This window comes from Onychostruthus taczanowskii, unplaced genomic scaffold, assembly GCF_017590055.1.
Source record: "Onychostruthus taczanowskii isolate IOZ18803 unplaced genomic scaffold, ASM1759005v1 scaffold105, whole genome shotgun sequence".
Lineage (NCBI taxonomy): Eukaryota > Metazoa > Chordata > Aves > Passeriformes > Passeridae > Onychostruthus > Onychostruthus taczanowskii.
In genome coordinates, this window is record NW_024497078.1 from 1,407,343 (window position 1) to 1,429,519 (window position 22,177).

The 22,177-nt window shown below is 40.7% G+C and overlaps 1 protein-coding gene across 1 annotated transcript; it reads left to right on the top strand.

Moving 5' to 3' along the window:
- Positions 1-2,484: 2,484 nt before the first annotated feature.
- SLC35F2 (solute carrier family 35 member F2) lies at positions 2,485-19,575 on the top strand. The gene is made up of 8 exons (XM_041414552.1): positions 2,485-2,540; positions 4,847-5,022; positions 5,561-5,688; positions 10,778-10,937; positions 12,547-12,703; positions 13,492-13,544; positions 14,238-14,392; positions 18,238-19,575. The coding sequence occupies exons 1-8, from the start codon at positions 2,485-2,487 to the stop codon at positions 18,454-18,456; spliced, it is 1,104 nt and encodes a 367-aa protein (XP_041270486.1). The 3' UTR covers positions 18,457-19,575.
- The last annotated feature ends 2,602 nt before the right edge of the window (positions 19,576-22,177 follow it).

Here is a 22,177-nt window from a genome sequence, read left to right on the forward strand (position 1 = left end):
AGTTGTTCAGCAACCTCACCTGTGCTGTTTGTTTTGCCAAAGGCTACACTAAGTGAGTCTATGGAAGGTATTTGAAAGAAAGTCAATAGCTTTCTCTGAATTTTAAGAACTGTTGTCTGAGATACTGAATTGATATTTTTTCTTATTTTTTTTCCTCCAGGGACAGCAGGCTCAGCCACTTCAGTTTTGTTTGAGTGTTTGAGGCCTTTCTGAGTCATAGGAAGGTTTAATAGTTGTATGTAATAAACTAGGCTGGTTCTGGGTTTTGTTGTGGGTTTTTTCTCCTGCTTTTTTTTGTTTTTTTTTTTTTTTTGAGTAGAACCATTAGAAAATATATTTCTTATTCTTTTCTGGTTTTTACCTTTTGCAAGTTAAATTGATGTCAGTTTCAAAGCAGAACATGGAAAAAACTAACTTCTGATGCTGTTAGTTCTTAAAAATATATTCTGTTTTTCTTAGTTAATTACTAATTATGTTACAGTATGGGTTCGGTCTGAACCTGCATTTTGCCTTAAGCACTAGCATGAAAAAGTGAGATCATTGGAATTAAAAGGTCACTTCCTCCCCTGTTTAGAAAGGGTTCAGTAGATAAAGCTAAGTGCAAACACACTCTGTACATGAACAGTGTTGCCAGGCTTTCCCATGTTGGTATTAGATTGATGGCATAAATAAAATGAATATTTGAATAGCTGTATTTATTATGAATTAAAAATTCACACTAAAATTACAGGATTTACTAAACTAATTGCCAGTAAAATTGTGAACTGTGGTATTATTAAATTTTCTTTAACTTTCTCCTATATAAATTGTATTTTAGTATCTTGGTGTCTTTTTTTTTCTGCATTTCACATGGAGCCAAGGAAAGCCAGCCTGAGTTTCTCAGGATGTTGAGAGCTGCACATTGCTCAGTGTACACTTTAGATCAATTTATGGCAAACTTTCGTGCTCTAGAAAGTCCCAAAATGACTTTAGTTTTGCTCAAAGCCATAGATACAGCTAGCTAAGTTAAGGTGGCTGAATGGAGGAGGGGACTAATTACTTTGTAGCTTGCTACCAAGCATTAAAAGCCAACAATAACTTCTGCCCCCATCTATGAAACAAAAGGCATTTTCAGATCACTTACCTTGCATCATCTGAGACTCCAAAGTGAATTAGTCTTTTCCAATGCATTAAAAAAAAAAAAAGCTGAGAGGATTAAGTTCTGGCATGGAAACGTTAATAATTAATATATTTCAAAATCTGATCAATTATTAATAAGAAAGTCACTGTCATTGATACTCATATCAATAACAAAATGAATGGAAACTTGTGTCTTTAAAGCATTTTTCTCAGAAGTTGTTATGCAAAATGCAAACAGGATTTGAAGTTTGCTCTCAACTTTAACAGAAGATGAAACGTATTTTTTAAGATAAGCCATGAGCCCGGTGCATCATGCCAGGAGCATGATGATGTCATCTCAATTTGAAGAAATTATTTTTCCTGCTTTGGCAAATGGTGTGAGGAGAAACCATTGCTGCTCCCTGCTGAGGCTTCCACCTGGCATTGGGGAGCAGTCAGGGCAAGAGGTGTCACCTTCCACACAGCTGAGAAAGCTGCCAGGTACAGAGCAGTTTGGGATTCACAGAAGACATTTTTTGAGGGCAGTTTTCCACTAAAGACGAAGACTTTCTGTGTGATTTTTGATGTTAACATTTTGAATCTGTTCAGGCAAGAAAAAATTCCTTGAATTAAAATAGACAAAAATAGAGACAGGCATGAGGTGTGATGAAGCCTGCTTGCTTTGTTAGACACCTTTGTTACAGTAGAAGTAAATGCTGTAGTACTGCCAAGACATATATTAACTAAACAGCAATAGGGCAGTAACCACAAAGCAAACAGTTCTGGAGGTTCTGGACCTGCCTCTGTAGAAATGCAAGGAGATAATTCCTTAGGTGCTTTGAACTGGGGAAATTTGGTCATTAGAAAAGCTGAGGATCAGTTTAGTGGAGTTACTCCACTTGAAGAGGGCAGATACGTCTGTCTTGTTTTCAGTAAATGATGGTTGGAGCAGCTCAGTTGTTAACAAATTTGAATGGCAGCAGGTTTTCCCCATTTTACCCTCTCACTGGAGCAAGGTCGCTGTCCAGATTGACGGAACGCTGCACGCGGAGTCCAGGCCTTTGCTGTAGAGAAGGTGCTGTAGCTCAGGAGGAGCAAAGTTGCTCCTTGCAGCTCATATCCTAGACAAAAATGTTTAAAGCCCTACCACACAAAAGTCCATGTTCCAGGAGCCTCCTTAAACAAGCTTGTGGGGTGGTATTGCCTGTGCTTCTGCCCTTCTCTGGCAGCACCCAGCAGGTGAGTGGAGGGGAGTTTGTGTCTGGATTAGGGCTTCTGCCAGCCAAGGCAGCTTTGACCTCTCCTGGTAGCTTACTGACGAGTGCAGTTCATTTTGTGCAGCACACAGGCTTTGCTCCAGTAAAACTGCAGCAGTTTTGCCCAGTCATGCCTCTGTCTAAGCCCTACCTTCACATTTTCCTCCCAGCTAGTCCAAGTGCAGGGTGAGTTTAGTCCAATAAACTGCTAAAGGCTTGCTGTGTTCCTCGAGTGCTGCTGGTGAAGAAGAAACATTTTTCTGCTAGTTTGGAGCAAGAAGCTTTATTTGAATAATAAAAAGTGTATGTGTATTTTTTTAAATAGCTGAAAACATGTTTTTGTATGTTGTTCACTGCAGTGTATCTTCCTTTGAATTTCAGTGGGTCTTCTGTCATTTTACCTGCTGCAAATGAGCCAGAGTTTGCAGGGCTGGCAAAGGGCAAGCTGGGATCTTCATCCATGACTGCTTGAAATTTTAGCTAATGTGCATCACATTTGTTCTAATGGCAACTGATTAAATTCTTTACATGACCATGAAGAGATATTTCTGCATCAGCCAGAATAATTAGCCAGAATGTGTCTGAGTTGTTCATTAAATAGCATAGACCATTGACCAGAATATAAAGAAATGAAAAAGAAATCTGTTAAAATATAACAGAAGTGAGGTTGCTTCAATTTTTTTCTCTTGCTGTTTTTAATAAAAACCACCCACCACCCCCCACCATATGCATTTTAGAAATCTGTTTAGAAATGAGAATGTTTTTATTCCACACACCAGTAAGAGTTACTCAGATGAGACTGTCAGTACCTTACAAGATTGTCACATGATATATAATACTTAGAGTGTGAATGTGCACCATTCCTGGGATTGGCAAGGCAAGCTGTATTAAAGCGTGGGATTCAAATCTCTTGGAAGTACAGTGTGGCTGGACTTTGTAGAGATTTGCTGTCTCATCAAAATGAACTTGGAGAGAAAAATGTGCCCAGCAGCATTTTCAAAGTCAGAAGAGCGTGGTGTCAGGCTGAATTGAAAACAGGATTCATGGAGGTGCATTAGAGTTTGTGCAAGGAAGATGCCTCCCTTCCAAAAGGAGGGATTGATTGCATGATTGTAGTTGGGTTTAGCACTGTCAAACACACCCTTCTCATTGCCTGGCAGCTGGATTGCACTGCACAGCACAGCAGGGTGAGCTGGTGCTTACTGTGTTGGGGTCACCCACCTTGGGAAGACAGCCAGGTGGTGTGCCTGACACACGTGGGGAGATGTGGGCACAGGGTAGGTGCAGTATCCTAATGAGGTCCTTTCTTCCCTTTCTTGATTAATTTGAGTGGAAACAAATTAATTGATTGTGCAGACAGTTAAATTGTCATCAGTAGTCTTCAGAGTAAACAGATTAAATGTGAACTTAGCAGATCTGTACAGACAACACAGGGCTGAGCTCCTGTCACTGTATATTGTGCATGTGCAGAGACTTGGGGTGGTACAAATTAGCATAGCTCCACTGGCAGGAGAAAGAGCAAGGCAAAAAAACCCCATAGAGTTACATGCCCCTCTTTGTCTAGGAGCATCTGGAATAGTTCATCTTATGTTAAGTGAAGAACTGCTTCTAAAAGAGCATGAGCTTTTTTTTTACTTTTTTGTCCCTGCTGGCTGTGGGTGCGACTTAAGAAGAGCTGTAAATTCAAACGTGATCTTGCCCAAAATGCATTCTTAACTCCATCCTCAGTTGCAGCAGAACATGATGCAGTAGAACTGGAAAAATCCACAATAAGTATTAATTATAATAATTCTTATTATAAGAAAGATTTATTTTATGGTGAGAACAAGCAATCACTGGAACAACCTCCTCAGGGATGTTGTGGAGTCCCCATCACTGGAGGTTTGCAAGATGCAACTGGACGGGGCGCTGAATAGTCTCCTTGAGCTTCCCTTTCCCAGGAAGGGTTGGACCAGGTGATCTTTCAAGAGCCTTCCAAACTCAGCTGTTATTTGTTTTTATCATTAATACTTTTGTGTTCCTTTACCACAGCTCATCTTAAGGTCTCAGCTCACTAAACCTCAGGTCTCAGACAAGCCTAAAGGTAGTTGTGCTTTATCTCCATGTTGTAGATCTTTGTTGATCAGTCAGGATGGAATTCAGTGGAGGACAAAGGATTTAACTCAAAACTTGCTTAATAAGAGTAGGACCTGCTGTTGGGTAGAGCCTGCCCAGGTGACGTCTTTGAAGATCCTTTCAAGTAGCTGCAGTCTCCATGGCTGGTGGTTTGAGCTGGCCTCACTTCTCACTTGGCTGCCCTGAGGTCGGGCTAGACCTTCTGTGTACACAAAACCCTGCTTACCTGTAGGTAACAGGACAATATTGGTAGGGAGTAGAAAAAAATTAAAGTGTCTGTCCAAAAAAAGTCATTTTTCCTGTAAAACTAGAAAATATTTTTTTAGAAACTTGAATGTTTAATTCTAACCTTAATGTTTTGTCTTTTATGTTCACAGGCATATTTGGAAAACTGTAATTCTGGGCCAGATGCTCTCCTTGTTTATCTGTGGGACTGCTGTTACAAGCCAGTACCTGGCAGAAAAATACCAAGTGAATACTCCAATGTTGCAAAGTTTCATCAACTATTTTTTGCTGCTTCTAGTTTATACAACAATGCTGGTATTTAGGACTGGTATGTGAAATACGGGATGGGAGATTCTCGTTCATCTTTTTTTTTTTCTTTCTACATTTTCCTTTCAGAATTTGAAAAGAAAGACCTCAATACTCATACTAGTTTTTAAAGTACCTGCTTTATAGCAGTTCATGGAAATTAATTTCACAGGTTAAATGTGCATTTAATTTGATACAATGTCATATCTGTTTAGAGTTTTGTGCTCTTTGGTTTGAAGTCATATGTTATATTAGGAAAAATAAGCTTTGTTTTAACATGCTTTGTTACCAGAGGCTATTTAGTATTCCTCCTATTCTTATTAATTTACTCTTTAGACAACTCTAGTCTTGCTGTGTTTTGCTTCATGTGGAAGAATTTCTGTGCTTTTCACCATTTGCATAGTCTCCTCCCAAGCTGTGTTTCCTGTTATTATATCTTCAATACAAGTGAGGGCAGGCAAAGTCAATCTTGGTATTATTTATGCTTCTAAAAAGCAAAATTCCCGTGCAACATTTAGTTGGAAAGAAACACATATTGATTGCTGCTTTCTTCTAAACAGGCAATGACAATCTCTGTCAGATTTTGAAACAGAGATGGTGGAAGTATATTATTTTGGGACTGGCTGATGTTGAAGCCAATTACACGATTGTAAAAGCCTACCAATATACAACCCTCACAAGTGTGCAGGTAAGGACCAATCTCTCTTTTTGAACTGTTGCTTTTATTACAGTTTTGGACTGGTTTCTAAAATGAGCTTCATAGGACAGACATGGAAGCTGTTTAAGCATGAAAAGAGCTTTTCAGTATCTCTTTTCTCTCTGCAGTACAGGGAAGAGCATCCTGTATCATGAATAACCTTTCCAGGAAGCAGAGAAGATTGGCTGGTAGAGCTGTGCCAGCTCTTGAGTTGAACCCTAATTATTTGATAAAAGCAATTCTAAGAGTTTGCTGACAGCCACTCAGTTTTTTCTCCTGACACAAAATAAAGATTCATGACCAGATACAGTCACTCAGTGCAGGTTCTTGCTGATGACAATGAGGTGGATAATTTGCCTACTCCTAGAAAATGCAGGAGGCATTGTGAGATGCAACCCCACCTGTGAGGACACACTGAATGTCAGCTGGTGTTGCTGCTCATGCAGGGGGGTACCAGCCTTGTGGCTTTTGGGTGTGGCAGTTCAGGGCCCTCTCTGGAAGAGGTGGAAGGAAGGTCAGCATAAATAAAGTAATGGTAGACATCCTCTGCACACCAGTGCTTGATGCTGCATTGCTGCACTAGGATAAATCTGGTGTTCTGAAAAAGCTCTATAAACAGAAGGGCTAAAGCTGGGGTTTCTTTGTCACATTACACAGACAAAGGCTGCTGGAAGAGTCAGTGCTTTCCTCCTGCATCCAACTGCAGTCTCCTGAGCTTGCAGGGCCAGTTTCCTTGAACAAACTAACCCAGAACACTGAGCAAAGTGGGAGTAAACCTTGCCTTTGGCTGTACTGTTAGTGAGCTGTGTCAGGCCCAAGTTAACTCCCTGTGTGACTTCACAGCTGCTGTGGGAACAAGGGAGAGGATGCTGCAGGAGCAAGTAGGGAATGTGTCCATGTTGTGCCAGTTCATGCCTGCTGTTACCAGTGGTGGGGATCTGTGGCTGGGGTCATGGCCCCACTTACTGAATTAAAAAAAAAAGTAACATGAAGACTTGGCTGTTAGTTGGAAAGGAGTCAGTGTTTTACAGAGTCATAGTAATAGGGGTTGATATTTAAGAGAATTACCTGTAAAGCAATAAACTCCTACAGTCTGGGCTCCCTTTAGAGAATTGCAGTGAATTTTCTTTGCACAGCTGAAGACTGGTTCTGTCTCTTGGGTTATTTTGTCACATTTCCACTGCATACTTACGTGTTATGACTCATTAGGTCTTTAATCTCCTTACAAATAATGCCTAAGAAATAAAAGTTTTAAGAGTGACTTGTTTCAGTCTCAAGACTAAGTTAAGCTGGTAAGTGAGAGACAGTTTGACCTTTTTACAGCTGAAGAAGCCAGGACTTTGATCCAAGTTCTCAGAAGTAGCAAAAGCTATTCCCATGATTTCTTTCATAGAAATTAAGAAAGGATATATATAATAGATTGTCCTGTCCAAAAAACGCAAGCATTTTCTGAGCCTTTTTCCCTCTTGTAAAGCTTGTAACTGATGCTGCTTTGTGTCAGTTCAGTAATTGTGATTTTTTTGCAGTTGCCTGTTGCCCTGAGGTTTCTTGCACATTCTCTGAAGTCACCAATTTCTCTCCATTGTCAGAAATGAGATACAGGGAAAAAAAAAAACCACAACAAAAGCCTGTGATTTGCTCTAGTGCAGGGCATTTTCTTTTTGTTTTTGGCAAGCAGTTTTGCAGCTATATCAGTACCTGTGGTTCAGAGCACACAGCCTGATGGCCTGTCTGCAGTACTGGCTGTGAGTGAATGGCCAGGGACCATAAAAACAACACAGGGGTTTATGGCACCTTCCCAAATGCAGTGTAATCATTGTTGAAATGCTGTCTGGCTGGAGCTTCAGCTCACCACTATGAAACGTAGCTTCAAAGATAAGTTTTTTTTCAGCTCAGCAAGGAACTTCCATGTATTTTCTCACACATACACACACAGGCAGAACTGGTTTCCCTTTAGTTATCAAATACCAGCATTTTACAGGAAGGGTTTGGAGATTTTTAGGGTGATAACAGTGGGATGACAGCTGTCATTTCTCAGTAAATACAGACAAAGACTTTGGTCCACAACTGAACTGTTTGGCTGTGGCTGAGCCAGTGCCAGCATACTCCTTACTGCCAGTGTCTTTTTTTCCTGGGGCAGACTTGCCTGTGCTGCAGTTTGACCTCCTATTATCGCACGAAGCTGAGTTGGGAGAGGTTCAGGTTGGCTGTCAGGAAAAGGTTCTTCACCCAGAGGGTGGTTGGGCACTGGAACAGGCTTCTCAGGGAAGTGGTCACAGCACCAAGCCTGACAGAGTTCAAGAAGCATTTGGACAAGGGGCACATGGTGGGATTCTTGTGGTGTCCTGTGCATGGCCAGGAGTTGGACTTAAAGATCCTCATAGGTCCCTTCCAACTCAGGATAGTCTGTGCTAGCAATTGTGTGATTTATATCAAAAAACAAGCAGTGTAGCTGTGGTTTGATGTTTTTAAGATGTTATTTGGCACATTTAGCATTCACTCTGTAGATAATTCAGATAGAAATGTTTTTCAGGAAACTGTTGACAGATTGTCAGCTGATGGAAGAGTGCTAGCCCTAATAGGAGAAAACATAGGATGAGCCCCTGGGGTTCAGATGGAGGCTGCCCTTATGGAGCCTGGTGGGGAATGAGCAAGATGAGCAGTTGAGCATTCTTGCTTACAAAGCTGTCTGAGGCTGGCAATTATAAGCAAACCAATGACCTCCAACTGTCTATGATAATTTATTGACCATTATATTAAAACGTCTTTTCATAATTTACCCTACTTTTAAAACCTCCTATAAACATTGTGGCCAAAATGTGGCTTGAGTCAAAACATTTGTAAATCAAATCACCAGGTTTTCTGGTTTCCCCCACCCTTGTTAAAAATACATGCTAGAATTGAATAAGATGAGAGTTTGGAGAGGCACTACTGGAAATAGTAATCAGTACCACAATACTGCTGTAAATGTTGTAAAACCTCAATAAATAAACTTTATTTTTTAATTGATTCCATTGACACAATTCATTGTGATATTATGTCTGCTTTGCACCTCTTTGATCTTGAGCCTGAACACAAGAGCTCTGTAATGTACTAGATGAAGGGAAGGTAAAATCCAGTAGTTGGAAATCTGATTTCATCTGTCTGTAATTGAGGGTAATTGTCTCTTGGAACAGATTACCAGAGTGTGTTCTCCATCATTTGGTGCCTCTGTGCCCTGGCTGCAAGTCCTCTAACCATGGTGCTCTCGTTCTCCAGGGTGTTCTTGGTCTGGATGCAGCAATTCCCCATCTTACATTAGTGAAAGAGCTTCTGGCTCATTATGTACTACTCCCTTACATCCTAATTAAGATTTTCTTTTAAAGGGTTTCTACTCTTTCTGTTTGGGTCGAAAAACTGCTTGGAGGTTGGAAAGGCTACATGCTAACATCTCAGTTAATGGGAAGTGAAAGCTTACTTACTAGTAGAAGAGGTATGCCTATTTTTACCCCTCTGATAGTATATCTACCACCAGAGGGGTAAAAATTTTGCTTTCTAATGCTTGTATTATGTTGTATTTGTTGTTGTTTGATACTAGTCAAAACGGTCAAATTTGAAGGAAATGTTAGAGGTTTTCTCGAGTCTAGACTAAAGGTAAGATGGAAAACAAGACCTGTGACAAGACAGAAGGTCACAGTGTGATATTTTCCATGGTGTAAAGTTGTATTGAAATACTTGGTATCACATGGTGGGACTCATGTAGTTGTAATGTCTCATAATACAGCCTGAAGAAGTACTTTTACACTTCAGAGATTTTACAAACTGGACAAGCTGGAGGCAATCCAAGGAGCAAAGACAAATAGATGGAAGGATTAGAGGCACTGTTAGGATTTACTCTTTAATAGCTGCTTTTAGCACTATGCTTCTAAGACTTTATGTATAGTTATGAACAAGTAGAACTAGATGTTAACAAGTTTGGTTGAAGCCCTTGGGGAAATGACACTGCACAGAAGTTGACTGCAGTGGTGCACTGAGGCAGGCAGAGTCTGGAAGTAAACATTAAGAACTAAGGGCTCTTGTCTTGATTGCAGGGATTAAAGTCCAGTCCTACTGATCTGGACATATACTGTTGGGGCTTCAAGAGACCAGGTTTTAATGGCTGACATTTGAGAGTAATTTCTCAGGAATCTTTGGGAAGTTGACTCTACGTTCTGTAGGCTGTTCCCTTAGGTAGTTCTGTGGCACTCTACTGAGACAGGTCAGAAAATACACCTTTTCTTTCCTTTCACAAATACAGAAACAAAATCTATTTTGTTGAATTAAATACTAAACCAGTGGTCTTGATGGTATTTGATTATTTTAGAACAGTATGCCCATCTGATGCTGCAGTGTATGTTCTTCTGTATTAAGTACACAGCTAACTCTTGCAGCTTCCTGTCCTGAAGGGGAGTAGGTAGAAGATCCTTGGAAGTGTCCAAGGCCAGGTTGGAATGGTTGAGTGGAAAGTGTCCCTACCCATGGCAGGAGGGTGGGAACTAGCTGAACTTTGAGATCTCTTCCAATCCAAGCAGTTCTGTTATTCTATGGGTGGGTCTAACGTTGAAGCAAAGATACCTAGAAACTTTTACAGAAAAAATAAAGAAAGGAAAGATAAGTCAGAGTATCAAACCCAAAGCTGCAGGGTCAGGTCCTTGTCACAGTCATGTTAATGTAAAATTAGATTACTTGTACCCATCAATAGTTCCATATTTTTGCTTTGTGTACATGGAGCTCCAGGGAGCAATGCTGTTTCAGAGCAGCATTCTAGCATTCATTTGTGATGCTGCCAAGATTGATTAGATCCATCATTAGAAGAGTTTCTAAATCAGTGCTTTCCTACCAAGAGAAAGTGGACCCCTGTTCCAGCTCCTCCTTCACTTACAAAATGCTTTTAATGATGAAATAGAAATACAGGTCTCATTCCTCTCTTCTGCTGGGGCTGCTTTGCAGGTTTCCTTAATATTTGATGATTTGAAGTAAGATCCTGTGCATTTGCTTTCAGGATGTTGCAGTCCAGATTTGGGGTGGGTTTCTAACTCAAACAATTTTTCTGTACACACAGCTCCTCGACTGTTTCGGGATTCCCGTGCTGATGGCTTTGTCCTGGTTCCTTCTCCGAGCAAGATACAGGCTGATACATTTTGTTGCTGTTGCCATCTGTTTGCTGGGTGTGGGAATAATGGTGGGTGCAGACATTTTGTCAGGGAGGGAGGAAGGTGAAGGTAAGGAGTCCTTTATTGTGGGGGGGGGAAGAGCAAAGAGATGGTTCCTGCTGTGGACAGGAACCTGTAAAGCAGAAATAGTAGCAGATACAGTTCTGTTTTGAAAGAGAACACGTTGCTATTTTTATTTCTTGTCCGGGAAGAGGAGATGTTGATTTTATGGGGAGCTGTGGAATTTCTTTGTGTGTTTGGAAGTTTCTACCACCTTAAAAAAACCCACTTGTGTTAAGTTTAAATTTTGCTGCTGTTCATTAGACAATGTGATGAAAAGTCTCATTCCTGAAATCTTGTTCACTTTGACTGTCATGTGAGATGGTTTAATAGAAGAAGTGGCCTGTGCCTTCAAACTTTATGTTGTTTTTACAGTATCAACCTGCTGGCAGCCAGACTTTTCTGATTTGCAATTTTCTCTGGGTACAAGTAATGCATAAAAAGTTGCTCACAGCAGCTGACTTCTCAGAGTTCTGTTTGGCAGACCCAGCAGAAATGGTCCATGTGTCCCCAGGGTCACAGCCTAGAAAGCGGGGGCTTACTACAGGAGTGCAAGAGGAGGTGGGGGAGGATGTCAGGATTCCTCTGAGGGATTCCAGGGACCTCTGTGAGGGAGGCTGGGCTCTGGGCCCAGGAGCCAGCAGGGTGCAGAAAAGGGCAGGTCTTGTCCTCTCTATCACAGATGCCTAAATCAACTTCTATCTTAGCGTTCTTATTTTGAATAAGAATTTTGAATTTTCAGAGCCAGAGGCTATGAGAGAAGGTAAATTTCAGGGCATTGCCTTCATCAGGCAGTGTAGAGATAAGAATGTGTGCTGTTATTTGGGGCTTTACTGTAGTAAGATATAAGACAAACTGAAGTTCAGCTTTACTGCTGTGTGGTACAAGTATCTTGAAGGGAGAAGAATATTCCCGAGACATAGGAAGCTGTGCTTTATTTGTTGACTTGGGGATCCTTACTGCTGCTTACCCTCATATTTTCGACATATTTTCTTAGTGATTGCTTAGGGAAGGAAATTTTAAACCAGTCGAAGGATTTAAGCAGCAGTGATCTTCTTGCTATTTAGCTGATGCACAGAGACATTTAATGATGAGTGATGGTAGCCCAGGGAGTCCCATTTGCAGTATAAATACATTGCAGCAGGACACATGGTACCATCCCTCTGCAGTGCCCACTTAGGGCATGTCCTAAACCTGAAGCTGAGTCCAGGTCCCTCCAAAATCAATAGGCTGATTTTAGCAAGCCTTGAGTCAGGCCTTACTGCAAAAGTGGGGACAATATTCTCGAAATGCAGAGAGCATCTCTAAATGGGATTGCTCAATTCCCTAAAGTGCCTGAGGTCAGCAGAAGTAGGATTGGACCAGAGAATACAGCAGGGTCTTGGCTGGGATGAGATGTAAATGCTGGGTTTAGCTGACTCCACACTGTGCAGGGTGAGGTGAGCAGGCGGCAGAGTCTGTGCTTGGACACTGCACACACAGGAAAGGTTTCCTTCCCTCTTCCCCTGGAATGAGCTAGGAAGATAGCAATGTTCAAGATAAATTTGTTTGCTTTTTTAAGGAAAGTTAAAAAGTATTTGTGGCATTACCCTTATTGTGGATTAATATTTCTGTACAGGTAGTGACGTGGTGATTGGAGATGTCTTAGTGCTTCTTGCTGCTTCTTTGTATGCCATTTCTAATGTGGGTGAGGAATACATTGTGAAAAATCTGAGCAGAGTGGAGTTTCTAGGAATGGTGGGCTTGTTTGGGACTATTATCAGCGGTCTACAGCTGTAAGGATTTAATATTTATTTTAAAACTAATTAAGAATATACTACAGATGATTGCTTGTATACCCTGAAATGATGTTGTTAAATTCTTTGTTGCATTTGTATGTGGCGTATATGGGAGTCCTTCCACTTGGATTGATTTTTGTTGCTGATCAGCATCTGTTTTATATCCTTTTTATTTGCACTACTCCTATTTCAGCAGTTCTAAAGGTGAACTCCTGCAGTTGAACACATTGGATACTTGGCTGGATTTTTTATTTTGTTGATGTTTGTGAGGACATTCAGTATGCCGAGGACTGTTCACAGGACTGTATTTCTTAAAGAATTTTCTCTGTGGAAAAGATTAGGAGATAATTGTTAGCAGGAGATCTTCCATAATAAGCTCAAGTTTAAAATGAAGGCATGTGTACTCTTACAAATAACCACATTTGAGTAACAGCCCAGATGCACATAAGTCTGTCTAATGAATTATATAGTCCTCATTTCTCATCATTATAGTTAATAATTTCCTCAAATGGTATATCAAATAAAACTGAATTGCTGAAAGATTAAAACGCCTGTGAAGAAGGCATAAGAATAAAATAACAGTGCTCTTGACTTTCAGGCACTTTAATTTTTATGTCTTTTTTCATGCTTGTTAGATGTTTGAGCTAGTCTCATTCAGTAAAATTTGAAACAAAAAAATGAATGGCTTATAGATGAAAAGTTTCTTATATATTTGGTAATTAAATTCTCTATTTTAGTATGATTTTTTCCTTTTTTACTATATTATATCTTTTCTCTAACTCTAGAGCCATTGTGGAACATAAGGAGATAATGAAAATTCAGTGGAACTGGAAAATTGGTATGTGTATGACAAAATAATGTGCATGTTACAGAACACTGGAAAATTATAATCACTTAGACTTTGAATAGTGGGGCTTTTCTTTCTCTGAATAGCAAGCAGCATTAATACTGTATTTCACAAGTTTATTTTCTTCAAACTTTGCAGCTCAGCAAAGAGAGAGGGTCTGCAGGATTGAACATTAAAACAGGTTTTGCATTTTACATATAACTTGAAATAATTTTTCAGTATAAGTTGAAATAAGTAAAAAATGAAACCTGTTTAATTACTGACGGGTTTGTTGCTGAAGCATCACAAGACCATTCTTCTGTGCTTCTTCCTAAATGAAGTACAGGAAAAATTGACACATTTTGACCTGAACAGAACTAAATGTTATCAAGAAGTGTGGCTCTAAATTTCTTCAGTCAGCTCTTATGTAGGAATGAACAAGAACTTTCTTGTATATATACATACATATATCTATATCTATATCTATATATATATATATATATATATATATATATATTCTGTACTTTCTTGTATAGTTACAGTAATTCTTGCAATACAAGGCAATCTTTCATGCTTCTCTTACATGTACATTCCCATATTTTTTAGGAGATAAAAATGCATAGTTTTAAGGCATCTGAAGAATATCAGTGCTCTATGAAGTCATAGTTCTGTGCCTGAGGAGTAACGTGCCACCTTGTTTTGCAGCACTACTGTTTGTAGCCTTTGCCCTGTGCATGTTTGGGCTGTACAACTTCATGCCAGTTGTGATTAAAGTTACCAGCGCAACCACTGTCAACCTGGGGGTTCTGACTTCAGATCTCTACAGTCTCTTCCTTGGGCTTTACCTGTTTTATTACAAGGTGAGTACATTCATTCCTCCACTTCCACATTCTTTCAGTTACATTTCTACTCCAAAATACTGAATTAAGCGTAATGTTCTTAAAAGCCCCAGAGCAGTTGCTTGCACCTGCACATTTCTGCAGCTTCTGTCATTCATTGTTGGCGGGTGTCAGTCAGGAGGAGTCAACGTTAGCTAATGATTGAGCCTTGCACCATTAGCCAGATAGCCATTTTCAAACCATTTCACACTTGAAGGAATAAGTTAATGTTAAGAGATAGTAAATAATTTCCCTAGGTGTTACAATAACAGAGTTCCCACTGAAAGCCCTTTGTGGAATTGTATGTTAGATATGGTTCATTACTCCAAGTGTTGAAGGAGAGGGTTTGCATTTCTCTCTCCTGAAAGGCATTTGGTTTCTGAGAGAGGACCGGTGTGGTTTTCAGAAAATAATACTTTCTTTCAGAAGTTTATTCTGTTCATTACCAACATTTTGGGATGAGACTCAAGCTCTCTCAGGGCTGCTGCTAAGGAGAGACTAAAGAACCTGGAAAAATACAGATAAATGTATTATTCTATACACTCTCCAAAAGGCAGTTACTTTTATTGTGCTCTAAAATATTTTTGGCAGTGTCTGCTCAAGCTAAATGACAGTGCTGAAAGGATTTCATTCCACCCTCCACTTTCCATCCAGCATCACTTGTGAGAACCTAGTTCATTAAAGTAATTGGAGTAATTGAGTCAGCTGCTTCATGACTGGAAGAGCTTGTGAGAGTGAGAAGCTTGTGAACTTTGCTTAGGAACTTAATTTGTATTATTCCATGTGGTTGCTTTCTCTTCAGCCAGAGGCTTTTAGGTCAGGTTTGTTTTCTGAAAATGAAGGCAGTGCAGAGTTTGGTAATGGTAGGGTCTGATAGCAGCTAGATTTTCCTTTTCAGGAGTCTCTTAGCTCAGCTTTCCTCCCTGTTTTGGGTTCCAGACTTTGCTCCAAACTACAAAGCATCCATCAAAAATGAATGCAGGAAACAAACCATACTAATGGTCTAACAGTTAAATCCTTTCTGAGTCACTTCCAAGTGTGGATTTTGGCACCCAGATAGCTTAACTCAAGAAGTGATTATAACTTTTATATTCATTATATATTATATATTATATATTATATATTATAGTGAAGAGGAAGAAGAGCTTTGGAAGGGATATATTAAATTTTTATTTTTCAGGTTTGTAGCTTATTTTGGGAAGAGGTTTTTCTGGTAGCAGACCATCTCATAATTTCTAGTAGTGAGGTATTCTGGTACCAAAGGGAAAAATGAACAAGTGAAGACTTTAGGATTGTGTTGAGACAACTTCAGATATTTATTGAAATAGGAACTTGCATCTGGGGTTAGAAAAAATGAAGTAGCAAAAAGGGGAACAAGAATAATGCCACATCTTTAATAATCAAAGGATTTGAGGTGTTATTATCTCATCTGTTATCTGAGATAACCATGAACTGAGAGAGCCTAATTTTGACATGGCTCTTAGCAGTAGAAAATCTTATTGCCAAGTTAACCGTATAGTTTCTTTACCTATGGGGCAAGGAAACCAGGTAGGATGTTTGCTGGAATTAAAAGCACTCTGGATACAGAAATCTGCAAGCAAAAAATACAGGGAATTGCTCTGTGTTCCCCATGATCAGATGATATTTCATAACAAGCTGCTGGAGGCTTGGCTGGGCTGTAGAGTGGAGAGAGCCATGGACAGCTCTGAATTGCCGTGGTCTGAGCCTGCTCTGAAATGAACAAACAAAAGAACCACAATCAGTGGCTGCACCAGAGACCAGGCCCAGGAATTGATAAAGTTTTGATTTGTGCACAGTGTTTTGCTAATGCACTTAACTTTTTAGCCCCAGCCATGTCTGTTTCAAGTGAAAAGTGAATTTTTCATGCTTGCTTTGAACTCTTTTTTATTTTTTTTCTTTTTACTCCATAATGAGTCCTTGCTGTGCTTCCTAATGAACTCATTATATAGATACTTGTAATCCTGCAACAGATCTTGAGAAAGATCTTTTCATGCATTAGTTGTATAAAATGCTGCAGAAGGGAGTATACTGCACAAACAGACACTAGATGGAGATACAGTCCTCCAGTAACATCTAAAGTACTCTAGGCTCAGCAGTGGGAATGAGGATATCAGCTGCACAAAGTATGACTGAAATCAGTGTCTGAAGCAATAAAGTTGTTGCAATATTTAAAATTAAAAAAAAAAAACCCAAAAACGAGAAGAAAGAAAAAACCCAGGAAAAAACCACTAAGTTCTCCTCGAAAGGAAAAAAAAAATAGTGTAGGTCTGATAGAGCAGCATGGGTAATGTACACCTGTGTCAATAAATGCAGAAATACAGGCAGGCCTTGAGTCACAGGTACACTGCAACAGCTTTGGCACCCTGCCTTGGTGACTGTATCCACCCCTGGAGGAACTGACTCATCAGGATCAGAGACACTTCCAGCCTTCCAGTGCCCACTGTGCTGTGAGGGGTCTGCAGTTCCTGTGACTGTTCCACGGGTCCTTGCACTCAGGGACATGCTCACTCTGGGCCTTAGGCTGGAGAATTTGTGCAGGTGGTTGGATACAGCCCCAGGCTCTGCCCATTTGCTGGGAACCAGGTCAGTGGGAGGTGTGACCATGGGTTATCCTGCTGCCTGTGCTTGGATAGCTCAGAGCTTGATGCTTCCTCCTGTGTGGGGCGAGCGCTTGAGTCCAAGCTCCTCCAGGCAAACAGCCAACAAGGTGAGGAGAGAGGGCACTTAACACAAGGCCGCTGTGCTTCAGTCTGCTTTTCCTTTTGTGTGTTGCCATCCAAGAGTTTCCAAGCCAAGTGACTGCCAGCTAGGAATTGCAGTGCCTATGTTGTAGATGGCTCAGTCTTTTTTGGAAGAGAGTCCACTGCCTAGGTCCTGCCATTCATTTAATCCTGATAAACTAGAACATATTCTTCAAGTATGTCTGAGGAAGCTAAGGAAGTTAGAGGATATTGACAGAGGTGTTTGGATATGCTGGTCTTTCCTCCTAGTATTTAATCAGCCTGGTTTGGCAAAGTGAATATGGAGGATTTTAATAAACCTGCTGAAAAGTGTTCCTGTCTCTGGATAACTTCAACACTTGGTATTATTGAATCTGGTGTTACGGATTATTTGTCTTTCTGTCCAGGTGGATGAATCTTGGCAATTACTGGAATTTTAACAGGCAAGTGAACAACAGAGTGCCTGATGTACCTCTGCAATTTGTACTCTGTAGCTCTCACCACTCTTCACAGCTTGCAAATGCCAGTTTGTAAAAGGAGCCCCAGCCTCTGTCCCCTCAAGGACCTGTTGGGTGTTGAGAGCAAACTGGTTTTGATCCAGCAATAACACGCATCTGGCCCTGCAGGTGGTTAGAGATCTGTGCAGAGAACTAGCTGCTCTGGTGGCTTGTAATAGCACAGAGATTCAGCCCTTGCCAGAACCTGAAATACTTGCATGTGCTGGATCAAAATTCTCTTAGGGATGGAGGGTTCCAGTATTCACGTGAGTAAACAACTTTCATTCAGTATGACTGTGTTTACACCCATTTGTTCTCTCTGTTAAGATTCTTGTATGTAGACCCGAGGAAACTCCCTGTCCAACAGTCTTGGGAACGAGGTGCAGAGAAAATCAGCCAGTGGCCCAAGTCTTTAAGTAAATAGAGCTGTTGAATTCCGGTTTTCAGACCTGAATCCAGCTCATGGTGATAATCCTCATTAAAATAATTTTTACAAGGAAGGGTAGCTTTGGCATTCTTGAAACAAGGCAGCATTGGCATGTTCTTACATCAGGCAAGACTTAATGCATCTCTTTTTCTCCTCTGCCAGTTTTCAGGTCTTTACATCGTGTCCTTTGCTATCATCATGGTGGGCTTCACCTTGTACTGCTCTGCTCCCACTCACACGGCAGAACCCGCGGCCCCGCCGCAGCCCAGCAGCTCCGGCCTGGACAACGCAGCGCTAAAGCTGGAGGAGAGCGACGGCGAAACCCCAGCCGTGGCTGTGCAGTTCACCGGAGGAGAAACTGTGGTGCTCAGCACCAATTAAAGAAATGGCAGGACTTCAAAACAGAGATTTTTCTTTAAATTGCCAAATTTCCCTCAAATATTAATCCAGAGAATTGTCCAACTGCCAAGGCACATGTCATACTGTGCTGGGTTTAGTGCACTTGCTAGACTTTTAAGGCCAGATCCTCAGTCAGTGAAACTGTATTGATTTGCCCTTGCTGAAAATCTGGCCTTTAGATGAAGACAGGTTAGTATTTATGTGGAGTCTCTGGAAAGTGAGAGACTGTTATTTTTAAGTACTTAATTAACTTAACAACAAATGCTTGGGGGAAAAAACTAAGTCAAAGCAAGCTCCCAGGTCACTTAATGGGGAGCAAATATGTTTTATATTGCATTAGGGACCTAAATCTGCACGATGCTCTCTGAGGGCTTCATGATTTCCAGCCCTCGGTGCAGGGTGCCCTCAGGCAGCATCTTGCAAAAGCTGCTCAGCTTCTCACAGAACCTGATTCAGCAAGCCACAGTACATTCACACACCTTCTACGTGCCAGTGGACTTCATTCCTCTGCGGAAGGATTTGCTGCCTACATTCCACCCAAATGTTCGTCTCTTCATATTGCTGCACTCCCTGTCGCCGCTGGGGCTGCATTGTGTATTTCATTTTGAATTTTGCTAGTATGAGAAGTTTGAATATGTGTTTTTATAATTCCTCCTGTTTCTCTCTGTAGCCTTTCCTTTAGTGCATTCCTATTAGCTGTGGGGAGGAAAAGGCAGGCTCTTCCTCTCTTCAGTAGAACTGAAAGTGGGGTTTTTTTACTGGGTGAGGTTTCAATGGAAGTTCACTTCTCAGTGAATTTCTCCCTGAAACGGGACACATTTCTGCTGCAAGAGTTGTAATAAAATTGGCGTTTCTTCAAAAAATCGAATCATTTAAGCCAACTCTCATGGCAACAATAATGACATAATATCCAAAAGGTTAGGTGCTTTCAGTGGATATACTGGCAGTTTTCATAATTCTCTTTATATTTACAATAAATGATGAAAAAATACAGGGCTGCCGTTTTAAGATCAGTAAAACCATACTGGGGTTTTATTTTATATTTTGTACAAGCCTTAAGAGCTCAGGTGTATGAAGTAAAAAAAGAATAAAGTATGCAGCAGCTGGGCAGTTGGTCTTGGTTTGCTTATTTTTTAAGCTAGGATTTCTTTTCTGCTCAAATTGTTTTCATTAATTCTACCCACTAAATAAACCTTTTACTGGCTAAACTTTGCTCTAGAAGGAAATACGACATTTTCTGTAGATACTGGTGATCAAATGACACTGTCTGGGTTTGTGCTTCTGGTGTAGTTTATTCAAGCAAAATTTTCTAGGAACAGTCTTACCTGATTGTTATTTACAAAAGGAAGACAAAAGTTCAACAGATACTACAGCAACAATTGCTGCTTTTTCACTGTGTTCATGCACAAAAGTGTGAACAGGTGCTGATGTTTTATGGAAAGCATTTGGGTCCTCTCCCATGGAGAATGCTCCTTTTGAGGGGGGATAGTATTTATTTTATTTTCTAAAATTATGTGGTAGTAACATCAGAATGCAGATCAGTGCAACATAACGTAGATTTTATCTGAAAGTACATGGGAGCGTGTATTGGCTCAGGCTTTGGCCTGTCTTCAAAACACAGGAGCATCTTGTGGTGTGAGTGCTCAGGCAGCACATCTCAGCATATAGACCATTGAAACCAAAATAGTGTAAAACATGGGTTGGATGTTTTAAAATCCACAGCCTGGATTTTTTTCTTCCAAGGCTTTTAAAATCTGACTGTAACAAGAGGTTGGAATCTGATTCAAGCAAATTGGGGCAGACAGGGCTTCTGCTGAGCTGCAAGGAGAGGGGAGCAGTGTGGGGCAGCTTAGATTCCCCAGCATGGACACCAGGATACCTTAGTGATTTGACACATATTCTGAGTTGAAAACTTTAAAACTGTTTCACAGATACAGACTGTAATTTAATTTCTTATGCTGTGATTTTATGCCATGCAAAAGATTTCCTGAAATATTGTGGGGTAGCTGACATTCACACATGCTAATGTCACTAAGAAGGTCTTTCAAGCTCTCAGTGAGGACAAGATTGATATTTTTTGTCAATCCTGTCCATGACTCTGTGCTCTTGCCATCCTCATGATGGCTTCCATTTATCTCCTTGTGATCCTGCTGGACGCAGGCACCTCATCCGGCAACCTGGGACAGTGGCCAGCCACATACTGGTGGTCATGCACACCTAGTGTCCTGCCTTTCATCACCTTAAATTTCTACTGCATCCCTGTGGAATAGCTGTCTGGGTGGAGAGGAGACAAAGGTGCCTTGTAGAAGGGTTCTGCATCATAAACCAGCACCATGGTGTGGTCCAAGCTCTGGGTACGTGAGGTACTTGAAGCCTGATCTTAAAGAGTCCTCAGCATGGAGTGCTGGCCCCTTGAGCCTGCTTTGTGTGGGAGGGGGCCAGATATATCAGTTGTCCTTGCTGTGTGTCCCATGAATGAGAAGGGAGTCGGTGCAGACTGTTGAAGAAAGATGCATTGCTTCAGAGCACAAGTGACAAATGTATTGCTTGTGGGGAAACAAATGTTCGGTTGAGGAATCACATATGCCAGATCCTCTGGTACCTCTGAGAGAAAGTGCCTGGGTGAGTCTTTAACATAAATCTTTCTGGAATATTGGAACAAGCTGGAAGAAAAAAAAATAAATCCATCTGTCACTTGTATTAAACACAAGAATCCAAATAAAAATGTGCGACATCCAGCCTTCCTCCAAGGTTTGGTTACAAAACAGCAAAAGTTATCTGGCATCAAAATGTCACGGTGTGTTGGGAAGCAAGAAATTAGTTTGGCACTAATTGAGTCCTAACATCTCTAGAGCTTGAGGGAGAGGATGGGCTTGTGGATATCAGCTATTTTAAGGTTTTTGACCTTTTCTAGGTCGCACATACTCAGTTCTGTACCATGTGATGTCTGGAAAAAGCACATCAGTTCTTGTCAGCACCATTCATTCACACTATTTATTGTGGGATATTTCATTATATATACGCTTGTCTTGGAACAATCTATTTCAATCAATTCAGGAGGTTTGACAGAGAGAAACTGCACATGCTCTGTGATCAATCACGAACAATTTTGAGCAAGCAGAGATTCTAGAAAACGCAGAGTGAAGGATCCTGTGACTGGTTTGGTCTTTCACCAAAATACAGACTTCTAGCAATTTCAGTGTTATACCTGATGAAAGTCCAATGAGCTGTGATGTTGCAGATTTAATGTTTAGCTTGAGGCTACACCTAAACATATATTCATCAGACAAACAGCATCCAAGTTGGAGCCTCACTGTCTTGAGCTCTCTCTTTGCAGTCCTCAGAAGGAGAAATTCAGCTCTCCCTTGGAGATGCCAATATTTATTTATTGAGTTTGCTTGTTTTGAGTGGAGTCAAGCCAAACCTAGAGATCCCAGCCAAGTGCAATGTCCTATTCTTATGGACATTGGTGTCTGCAGTAAGGGGCTATACAAACTGAGTTTTTACAATTTATGTGAGAGATGAAAGAAGCACAGAGAGATTTTCTTGGCAGCTATGGAAAGCCTGTGGCTGGTTCAACAAGATTTTGTGTGCAGTGGTATCTAAAATGTGCATCCTTCACTCCTCTCCTGATACAATTTAATTTTTCTCTTTTTAAAGAGCATTCAAGACTGAAAGTTATAGATTTTACAGAAAAGAGCCA

What these genes read in the sequence shown, in the direction of transcription:
- SLC35F2 (XM_041414552.1), top strand. Translation starts at nt 2,485, where the DNA reads ATGCCTCTGTCTAAGCCCTACCTTCACATTTTCCTCCCAGCTAGTCCA. An exon ending in AATGCTGGTATTTAGGACTG is followed by an intron (nt 5,023 to 5,560) that starts GTATGTGAAATA and finishes TCTTCTAAACAG; the next exon opens with GCAATGACAATCTCTGTCAG. An exon ending in TTTACCTGTTTTATTACAAG is followed by an intron (nt 14,393 to 18,237) that starts GTGAGTACATTC and finishes CTCCTCTGCCAG; the next exon opens with TTTTCAGGTCTTTACATCGT.